Below are 10,736 nucleotides of genomic sequence, written 5' to 3' on the forward strand. Positions count from 1 at the left end.
CTGCCCATTTTGTAGGCAAGGTAAATTTCGGGTCAATTTTGTGTGTGTGTGTGTGTGTGTGTGTGTGTGTGTGTGTGTGGCGGGGGGGGGGCTGTGGTTTGGTGTTCCCTTCCCTCCACTAGGGGACTAGTCTAGTTAGAGGGTGTCCTTTTCAGTTTCTGTGGCCTCTGCTACTAGGAGTCTCTTCTTGAGTCCCTGGTGGTTTAGTTTTGCTTTCTAACCTCTAAGACTCAATTTTAGTTTAGGATTATGGGAATCAAAATGACTTTATATATCAATGAATTCATCAGCAAGTCCTTTTAGAGCTGAGGTAGATGGCGGAACTGAAAGCCTCAATGGGGAAGACAAAATGTTCATGACAAGGCCCTTTTCAGGAGAAAATGGTGTCATGAAGGAGGGGAAAGGGCTAAGGGTTGCCTGGCGTGAGGGCAACATCTATCTAAGACCCTTGGGTAAGGTTCCTTGGAACAGGGAAATTGGGGCTAAGATGAAAACAGACAGGGGATGGTAGAAAAGATTATTATGAAAGAAATCTTTAGGTCAAGATGGTAGCGTGTGCAAAGGCCCCAGGAGGCAGTAAAGGGCTTGGGAGATTTATGAATAAGAAATAAGGCAGAATGGGAGGAGCCTGGGAAATAAGGGTACAGGAGCTGGACTGTATGGATGAAAAGATTGGTAAATCCAGATGGAGAGTGTTTGGGCTCTGTAGGCAGGAACTCACTGCTCAATACTGGGATTTGAATGTGAAATGTGTGTTCCTCCACCCTTCCAGGCACCTGTCCACAGCTAGTGATGCTGCTTGGGGAGGTTGTGGAGCCTTCAGGATGCAAAGCCTCCCTCCCTGGAGTAGGTAGGTCTCTTGGGGTGTGCCTTGAGGTTTTGAGCTTTTGGAAATTGACAGGGGTTGGGGAGGTCTGTGGTGCCTGCCTGTGTCTCTCATGGTAACCCGACCTTAAGCTAATTGCTCAATATGCCTGTGCCTCGGTTTCTTTCTTTGTAGAAGAGTAACAGTAACAATTTCCTCTAAGGATTAGTAAATGGATTAGGTGCGATTGGGTATATAAGCCATCTGACAAAACAGAGGCTTGGTGATGTGAATCCATTTTCTTCACTTATTTCTACTGATACCATATGAAGAGTAATGTAAATAATGTAAAAAAAAATGCCAGTAAAGAGTAAATGTAATCTTGGTCACTGAGTTCAACAAGTCAGTTGTTGGGCTAACAAGGAGGTGGCTTGTCAGTTAAGTGCTTGCCAGTCAAGCATGAGAACCTGAGTTTGGGTACCCAGTCCCCCCTTAAAAGCCAGGTATGTGTCTATGATGTCAGTATTGGGAGGACAGAGACAAACAGATCCCTGGGGTTCATTGCCCAGAAGCCTGCACTAATGTCTAAATTCCAGGTTCAGAGACAGGCCTTGCCTCAAGAATCTAGGGTGATTTAGAAACACATTGGCATCAACCTGTGTTTTCTTCACACGTGCACACACATACACACCCACATGAACACATGCACACATGCACAACCTTACAATGACAGTAGGAGAGAGATAACTGACTGTAACACAGCTAGGTGGTTTGGCTACCTAGTGCAAGTACAATTTGTAGGTTAAAGCAATGAAAGCCCATTTGTGCATCCCCACCGTGGTGTAACAGGACCGTCTGGCCTCTTGCTCCTGTCGATGTGCCTTTCCTGCCGTGACTGACTGTGTCGCCTGATGCTATGAGGAATCTATTTATGCTTAGGTCTTCTTAAGAGGGAATGTGGCATCATGAAACAATGCTAACTGGATTAAGTCCACTATAAAATCCTGAAAAATGCAGGAGATGAGTCCAATAATTGTGTCACTTTTGTGTGTGTGTGTGTGTGTGTGTATATATATCCAGGGGATCTAACACCCTCTCTTGCCTTTCATAGGCACTAGGCATGTGGGTGGTGCACAGACATTTGCAGACAAAACACCCATAGACATAAACTAAAAAAAAAAAAAAAAATTAAAATTAAAATAAGGATTACTCTCCAGAAATCCAGATGGAAATAGTTCTAACCTATGAATGATGGAGAAACAGTCCAGAAAGGATTCCACAAATGGTTTAGCTGTAAGAGTTCATGGGAGGCCCCAGAAAGATCCAGGAGAGAGGAAATGTAAGACAGGAAAAGAAGAAAGGAGAAGGAGAAGACCAGTACGGAAATGAGGCCAACGTCACAGTTCTTCTCGGCCCTATTTCACTTAAGCTCCGTGGTGTTCACAGGTGATGTTACTGGAGGACGGAAACCGTGTGACTCCCAGAGCAATAAGTAGCACGTGTAAAGGACCAGTGATGGAGCGATGCCTGTACTTGTTTGGTTTCTGTGGCCCCTCACAGGCATGCTACAGGCCAATCTGGTGGGGAAACTCTTTAACTGAAGTTCCCTCTTCCCACATGCGTCTAGTTGACAAGCAAGATGGGCCACTGGGGTGACGTAGGGTTCTCTGCGATGCAGTCTGTGTTCTTGCCCTCACATTCATGTAAGGAGGGGTTGGCATTAGCCAAGGACCTACTGACTGCCAGGCACTGCTGAGAACAGATGCGGTGTCATGTTTACAGCGTCTGCCGGCAGGGTTTACTGGGTCAACAGTTATGGTTATGGGCAGGCCTAGCTTCACTCCTCCCCTTGTAGGGAAGGATCCTTTGAAGAAGATAATGTAGAGGGCTGTGGAGATGGCTCAGTTGGTAAAGTGCTTGCTGTGCAGGCTTGAAGTCCTGAGTTCAGATCCTCAGCACGTAGGTGAAAGGTCTGACGTGGGGGCTCATGCCCGTAATTTCAGCACCGGGGAGGCAGAGGCAGGGATCCCTGGAGCGAGCTCACTGATTAACTTGCCTAACATGCTGGCTGAGTTCCAGGACAGCGAGCTCAGGCCTCATTTTCTTCATTGTAAATCTGTCTCTGGCTAGAGTGACAGTTCACCTATCAATCCTGTATAAAAAGATGCCCCAGAAGGATGAAGGGTACGGGAAAGGATGAGAGGACTGGAATCCAGAAAGTCAAAACACAGCTCAAACTCTTCCACATGGTTCAAGTTTAGTAATGGATAAAAACACTGATTCTGAATGTGTTCTTTTTTTTTTTTAATTCCTTTTTGTAGGAAAAAAGATCCTTTTTTGTTAAAATAGAAAGGTCTAAGTGCAAACTTTTTTTCTTTTCTTTCTTTTTCTTTTTTTTTTTTGTTGCTGTTGTTATTGTTGAGGTTCTCCTAGGTTTCCAGCCCATGCTAATGTTGCCAGGGTGATAAGCCCCATGCTTTTGGATTTACCATGAAACTTTCTCTAAAATATTTCATAATCTGGTGACACTGGGTATTGGCTAGACCTAACGAGTGTGAGGGTGGGTGGCCGTGATTGGGACCCTCTGCTGCAACCTGGGTATTTGCTGCAGATCGGAGCCGCTTGGGGACCTCCTAAAGAACCCTTTATAAATCTTACTTTACTAAATTCTGGCTCCACAGGACTGCCCTTCAGGCCAATAGTCTGCTGCAGTCAGTATCTGGAGGAGTGATGGCTGAAAATCACTCCAAAAAAAAAAAAATATATATATATATATACACACACACACATATATCAGCTTGTGGACTGTAAAGTACAACTGTAAACATTCTCAGAAGAAAGGGGAAACTGAGGCATCAGGTGGTTAAAATTGCCCTGAGGCACCCTAAGAAATTTAGGTCCCAACAGAACGTTCTGGCTCTAAGAAGGCCAGACGAGGGTACCACAGTAAGGAAAATGATAGAAGTTAGAAAATAGTATGGAATTGGCCCGTGTGGGGGAGGGGTGGGGTTGGGGGGGTGTCACTGTATGCCAATTAGGACAAGTAAGGTGGACAAGGCTTAGGGCCTATCATGGCCATTTCGAACAGGACTTGGTGAATATTGGCAGGAGAGGGGAAGAGATTTTTTTTTTTTTTTTTGAGGTGTGGGGGAAAGGGGCAGACGGACTTTGGACTGTCACACCAGTAAGGAGTCTGCTGTCTGGTGGTGGGAGGAGAGATTTGTGCCCCCACAGATCACAGGCCCTCAATCAATGCTTGTGGGAGGAATTTGCCAAGGAGGCCTCAGACTAATGCTGCTTCCAGTTGATAACTATCCTTTTCCTGGTTGCCCTGATCCTGGTGTGGGAGGCTGGCCAGGAGCGCAGTAGAGCCCAGGCCCTTCACTCTGCCTGAAGTGGTGGAGGTGCCTTCACCTTCTCAGACAAGGGCCCCATCAGCTGGGGGGGGGGAGGAGGTGTGTGCCTGGAGGAGGTGGGAGGCAGGGAGTGACTTCATCTGTTTAATGAAAAATGACCTGAACGGCTCTCTGAACCTGGAAACTCCCCGTCGAATTGGGGCCAAAGAAAACAGGATTAGGCCATATTTCTTCTAGGATGGCTCCTCAGCATCTCTGTACGATGAGTTAAATGGGAGGGAACATGGGGAGGTGGGGGTGGAGGGGGACAGTTTCTCTTCATTGTCTCTGCAGAGAAGTCAGGAGAGATGGAAATTGTTTCAGGGGTTAATTGGACAGGCTTTCCCTGTCTTCCGCAGGTAGGTAGGTAGGCCCTCGTTCCCTCTGCCTCCTTTGCCTTGCAAGTATGTGTTCATAATAACATAAAGTTTGCCATATGGCATTCAGAAAAAAAGAGTCACCCCTCTGGCATTTGGTCTCCTGACAGGCTGCTGATGTCCAGTCTAATGTTCCCTGTTCCCTCTCCCTTCTGACCTCTACAGGAAAACAGCTTCTGCACAGAAAGCAGAGGGTTGGGGGGGGGGGGGGGGTTAGAAACCCGAGCATACATTTTGCCAGAGTGGGCAAAACTGACATGACATTCTCTCTGTGGCTTTCTGGGGTGACACTTCCCAAGATGTTTTGTGCTCAGGTTTAGGGGCACTTGGACCCCATCTTTCACTGCCCAGTTTAAAATTGGCAAGGGAAGCTACCAAATCGAAACCACCACTTAAGATCACCCTTTTACAATGTCTTTAGTGCCTGGCTCCTCAAATCCTGTTTTTAACAGGAGAATGGAGTAAATAAATCCAAAGAGTTGTTTTCACTTTAATGCAATGTATATTTATTGTAAACAATAATATACAAAAAAGAAAGGAAGGAAGGAAAGGTGAGGTCCACAGAGAACGAAAAGTTTGGAGGGGGAAAACAAACAAAACACAAACACAAACCAAACCTTACCTAAAGAGAGAATATGACATAAATGTCAGGTTTCTTAAGTTACAGAGATATTTTTTTAAAAGGTCTGTTTTTATACAGAAATCGAAAAATGCCATATTATAAGAATGCTTTAAGGTTTTATTCTACTGACTTCTAAAACTGTTAATATATTTTTTAAATTAAAAAAAAAGCCTGCTGTCTTAAAAAAAAAAAAAAAAAAAAAGCAATCCTTGTACTCTCCAGCCACAGCAGTGAAAGAATTAAGGTCTGTCCATGTCTCTGCAGGAGAGCAGGCCGGGGCTATCCATGACACACACCTGCAGAGGCTTGCGTTGTTCCATGTCACAACACATGCACACATCCACATACAGTCCAGGCAGCCCAAAGGTCTGTGGCAGCAAACTCTGCAGACGACTCGGTGATATGTTTACCGCATTTGTTATCTCTCATTTGTCCACAAACAGAGAGAAACAGGCTTCCAGTTTGTTATCAACAACAACAAAAACAACAAAGAAGAAGAGGAAAAAAAAAAAACACAAGGACGGACAAAAAAAGCATTTGTACAAATCTAGAATGAGGACTTCAAAGGGACTTGCTTTTAATAATAAAAAAGATTAAAGAGATAAATTAAAAAAATGGTTACAGTTAAGAACATAATTTAACAACCGATGACCATACCCTCTGAGGAAGGCGCCAACAATCGACCTTAAAGACAGTAAATTAAAAAAAAAAAGAAAGAAAAAAAAAAAAAAAGGAAGGAGATTTTTTTTTTTCCTTAAAACTCCTCCTTACAAAATAAATAATTTTAGCACATGGAATGTCTTGAAGGTTAAATGCTGGTGTTCAGGGAGGCACAGGTGACAGTCTGAGCACGCAGACTCTAGCTAGCATCTGCTGTCCACCTGGGGCCCAGGCAGGCAATGTGCTTGGGCACTTCCAGGCTGCTTGAAAAAAAAAAAATCTTCCCCAAGAAAATTTGGTCTCCTTTGCTTGTGGTTGCCTTTGCAGCTGGCAAGCAAAGGCACAGTGAATGTTCTAGGAACAGCGTTACGTATTTCCCAGCAGCGGGAGGAGGGGGGTGTTAAGGCTCAAGGTGTTTTTCTTCTTGTTTTCAAAAAATATATATATAATAAAGCTCACCAATGCTCTCTAGGCTAACCGTTCATTCCCCTTATTGCAAAAGAAGGCTTTCATTTACTTATTTGTTTTTAAGGCAGCTGCTCCTGAAATCTGAGAGCCCGGGGAATTAACCAAAGCTCACCCCCAAAACTGATGGTGTAACAAAATTCTGTGTATTTTTTATGTTACTATAACAATACACTTTTTTTTGTCTTTTTTTCCTTTTTTTTTGTTTTTTGTTTTTTTGTTTGTTTGTTTAGGAGAAAGCACATCTGTACAAAAATACTCTGGTTGCAAGGAAGGCTAGGGACACTGTTGAACTATGAATAGTTAAGCTGTTGGAAAAATAAGAGCATTTAATTTTTATCTAAAATATGTATAAATCCCCTCAAAACGGTAATGAATCATACACAGTACATACTAAAAGTATTTAAAATAGAGAATATTCCTCACAGAGGACTTTTTTTTTCTTTAATTACGGCTAAAAAATAATTACAGAGTCCAAACAGGCAGGGAGATTCTCCAATTGTCCTCCACGCTGACTCTGAAGGAACCAAGCCCTTCGTCACTGGTGCTGGCGGGTCCATCCGGCCACGAGTGGCCCGGCCATTCGCAATACGTTGGCGTGCGCTCGGAAAACGTCTTAAAGTTTCTCTCCTGGGATCTCAGCAATCGTTAACTTCGCTCACACGTCTTTAAGAAATAGGGACAAGGACAAAAAAAAAAAAAAAAAAAAAAAAAAAAAAAGTGTCCAAAGGAATTTCGACTGGTTCTTGATTTCTTCGGCTCTTTTTTTTTTCTCTCTCTCTCTCTTCTTTTTTTACTCATCAGCTCCATCACCCACCCCGGCTCTTCCAGGTCTCCTCAGGGTCTGGTGAGCTGTGTGTAGACGGGTTGTTCCCAGTGCTGCGGGCTGTGGGTCTGCGGGATGGAAGGGACCCCGGAGGTGTCGGCGATGGGCGTGTACATGGGGCGCTGCGCCGGGTTCATGTAGGTGAAGGTGGAGTAGAGCCCCGAGCCCTGGCCCGCCGCGTGGCTGTAGTAGGAGCCGGAGTTCTGGTGGTCGGTGTAGTCGTACTGCGAGCGGGTGATGGGCGGGTAGGAGGGGCTGTAGTGCGGGAGGCTGAAGGGGCTGTAGGCGATCTGCTGCGGCGAGTGCTGCTGCTGCTCGCTGTAGTGGCTGGGGCTCAGCTGCTCCGTCTTGATGTGCGTTCGCTGCGACTGGCCGGGCTCGCTGCTCAGGGTGGTGAGCGTGTGCGCCTGCGGCGGCTGGGGGGCCGGCTGCGGCTGCGGGGGCGCCGGCTGCTGGGGGGGCGGCTGCGCGGCCGGCGGCGCCGGCGGGGGCTGCTGCGGCGGCGGCGGCGGGGGCGGCGCCTGCTGCTTGGACATCCACACGTGGCCCGCGGTCGCCGGGGTGGCGGCCGTGCTGCTGATGCCGTAGCTGCCCGTGTAGCTGACCTGGCCGTGCGTGGCCGGCACCCCCGGGTGGCCGTTGGGCGGCAGGTACTGGTCAAACTCGTTGACGTCGAAGGTCTCGATGTTGGAGATGACGTCGCTGCTCAGCTCGCCGATGTCCACGTCGCGGAAGTCGATGGGGGGCTGCCGGCCCCCCTCGGCCAGGGGGCGCCCCTCGCGCTTCAGGTCGACCTTGCCGGCTTGCACGTCGGTTTTGGGAGTGGTGGGTGGGGTCGGCGGACCCTGAGATTGCCCTGCAGGCCATGGAAGAGGAAGACAGACCGTGAAAATGAAGCCCGCGCTGTGCGGTGCCCGCCGTCTCCGCAGCCCCCCTGGGGACCCTCCCTGGTTGCCAAGGTGTCGCTAGGGCCCGCTCCCGCGCTGGAGGCGCGCCGCGCCAGCGATAAGCCGCGGAATGATTAACCCGCAGGTACACACCAGGCGAGCTCCTTTTATCAGGGGAAGGGGCCGAGGTCCCAAGGGTCCGGAAGACCGAACTGCTACCTGTGGGAGAGTGTGTGCTTTGGGGGCGAGGCGCGGAGGGAAAAGTGGGGAAGTTTCGTAAAGCTATTGAGACAGGTTACCCTGCAATCAAGAACCAAGCTCAGGATTCAGGGGTTCGATTCTCTCTCTGTCTCTCTCTCTGTCTCTGTCTCTCTGTGTGTGTGTGTGTGTGTGTGTGTGTGCGCGCGCGCGCGCGCCCTGGACAGGGAGGGCGCGCAAGGAATAGCGTTTCCTTTCTCCAGGTTGTGTGAAGCCCCCCACCTAGATCCTCTCGGGAGGAGGGGGCTGCCTTAAGGGTGTGCCGGGAGGAGCCCCGGGTGGCCAGGCCTAGGCACCCCTCACGCCTCACTCACCGGAGTGCTCGCCCGGAGAGTGCACCTCACTCATGCCGGAGGAGGAGTGCGGGGAGTCGGCCTGCAGCGCCTTGAAGATGGCGTTGGGGGAGATGTGGGTCTGTTCCGTGGCCTCCTCGGCCTCCGCCTGCCCGTTCTTCACCGACTTTCTCCGCCGCGGCTGGTACTTGTAATCGGGGTGGTCTTTCTTGTGCTGCACCCGCAGACGCTCCGCCTCCTCCACGAAGGGTCTCTTTTCGCTCTCGTTGAGCAGTCTGGGGAGAGGGGGGCAGAAGAAAAGAGGGAGAGGGGGTCAGTGAAACCCCGGGAGCTGTCAGGTCCACACCCCTCCTCCGCGCACTCCCCCTCCTCCCTCCAGCCTGCGTTCCGTCCTCCTCCGAGACTCGGAACTTTCCTTTCTTTCGTTTTCTTTTTTCTTTTCTTTTTCTTTTTTTTTTCAAAAGTACTTGGAGTCGACCTGAGCGGTCACTCTTCGCCCCGCCCCCTCCCCTGGCCTCCTATTTTGGAAACCCTGAAGATGAAAATAGCTCCCTGCTGAGGCTGCTCTAAACGCCTTTGCTACCGGAGCGGTCCACCCCTCCCAACACGCTGTAAAAACTTTCCGAAAACCTACTTAAGTTGCAAGAAGCTCGCCCTGTCGGTCCACGCCCCTGCCAATTCTCAGCCGCTTTCTCCAATTCCTGCCCGAGACCCCTCATAGCTCGGCTACGCTCTCCCTTCCACCCGTCTTCCCAGGAAAGAGCGCAGCTGGGCTGGGGGGGTGGGGAGGGGGTCCGGCCTGCTTCCTCTAATTGTTCCTTTCGAGGGGACTGGGCTGGCACACCCCTCACTCCCCCCCACCGATTTCTAAAAGCAGTCACCTTCATGCCACTCCCCCCCGCCGTCTCCAGGCGCAATCCCAAGCAAGAACTTTCTCAAACTCTGAGCCGAGCATACCCGTCCCCCGTCCCGCCCCCCCCCATCCCCTCTGGGGTCCCGGCTGGCAGACCCCAAGATCCGCCGCTCCTTGGCTCAGGGAGGCGGGGCGGGGTCGGCGAGCACAGCCCGCGTCCCGGTAGCCACGGAACCCACCCTGCCCGCCCTCCCCGCGCTGGCGCGCGCGCGCTCACCTCCAGAGCTTGCCCAGCGTCTTGCTGAGCTCGGCGTTGTGCAGATGCGGGTACTGGTCCGCCAGCTTCCTGCGCGCAGCCTGCGCCCACACCATGAAGGCGTTCATGGGCCGCTTGACGTGTGGCTTGTTCTTGCTGGAGCCGTTGACGCGCACGGGCATGGGCACCAGCGTCCAGTCGTAGCCCTTCAGCACCTGGCTGACCGCCTCGCGGATGCACACCGGGAACTTGTCTTCCTCGCTCTCCTTCTTCAGATCCGGCTCGCCCTTGGGGAAGGTGTTCTCCTGGGGCCGTGTGTTCTCCGTGTCGGAGCCCGAGCCCGAGGGGCAGGGCGAGCCAGCCGAGTCCTCGGACATGGTGGGGCTGGGGGCTCCGGACAGGCCCTTCTCCTGCTCGTCGGTCATCTTCATGAAGGGGTCGAGGAGATTCATACGCGAGCCCGGGGCAGGGGGCGGGTGGCCGGGAAAGGCGAGAAGCCGCGGCGGCTGGGGCTGCCCGGAGGCGGACGCCGAGCGAGCGGCTCCCGGGGACGCTGGCGCGACACCGGGCTGCGGGCACTCAGCGGAGGCGCTGGGGTGGCCGGTGCTCGGCGGCCCGCTCCAGACCCGGGGAAGGCGGCTCGCGGAGGAGAAGGAAGGGGAGACAGAGAACGAAACCGGGGCCGCTCGCGCCCCGTCCCTCTTGCAAAGAAAAGTTCCTGGACTGAAAAACTGCTCAAGTTGTCGCCCCACGGCGGTTCCCAGGCGGTTCCGAGCAGCGCTCTCGGCTCTCGGACTCCCGGCCCCGGGTCTCTTTAATAAATACAACCCCCTTCAACAGAGAGGCCCGGGGCCAATCACGGCTCGGCAGTCAGCAGGGCTGGCAAGTCGCTGATTGGACCCTGTGTCAGAGTGGGGGGGAAGGAGGATGGTGGCTCCGGGTTGGGTGACGAGACACGAGGGGAGGAGAAGAGAGGGGAGCGCAGCGGGAGGGTGGATGGTGGGGTGAGGGGACTTGGAGGGAGGGGGGCGCCGCAGGG

General features: G+C 51.3%; 1 protein-coding gene across 1 annotated transcript; it reads right to left on the bottom strand.

Annotated features, from left to right (window-relative positions):
- Positions 1 to 5,056: 5,056 nt before the first annotated feature.
- On the bottom strand, positions 5,057 to 10,506 carry Sox9 (SRY-box transcription factor 9). The gene is made up of 3 exons (XM_021634855.2): positions 9,719 to 10,506; positions 8,610 to 8,863; positions 5,057 to 8,006 (listed from the first exon to the last, which is right to left on the bottom strand). Exons 1-3 carry the CDS (start codon positions 10,147 to 10,149, stop codon positions 7,162 to 7,164), a joined length of 1,530 nt encoding a protein of 509 aa, XP_021490530.1. The 5' UTR covers positions 10,150 to 10,506; the 3' UTR covers positions 5,057 to 7,161.
- Positions 10,507 to 10,736: the final 230 nt, after the last annotated feature.

This window comes from Meriones unguiculatus, chromosome 7, assembly GCF_030254825.1.
Source record: "Meriones unguiculatus strain TT.TT164.6M chromosome 7, Bangor_MerUng_6.1, whole genome shotgun sequence".
NCBI classification, from domain to species: Eukaryota; Metazoa; Chordata; class Mammalia; order Rodentia; family Muridae; genus Meriones; species Meriones unguiculatus.

What these genes read in the sequence shown, in the direction of transcription:
- Sox9 (XM_021634855.2), bottom strand. Translation starts at nt 10,149, where the DNA reads ATGAATCTCCTCGACCCCTTCATGAAGATGACCGACGAGCAGGAGAAG. An exon ending in ACGCTGGGCAAGCTCTGGAG is followed by an intron (nt 8,864 to 9,718) that starts GTGAGCGCGCGC and finishes CCCTCTCCCCAG; the next exon opens with ACTGCTCAACGAGAGCGAAA. An exon ending in CTCTCCGGGCGAGCACTCCG is followed by an intron (nt 8,007 to 8,609) that starts GTGAGTGAGGCG and finishes CATGGCCTGCAG; the next exon opens with GGCAATCTCAGGGTCCGCCG.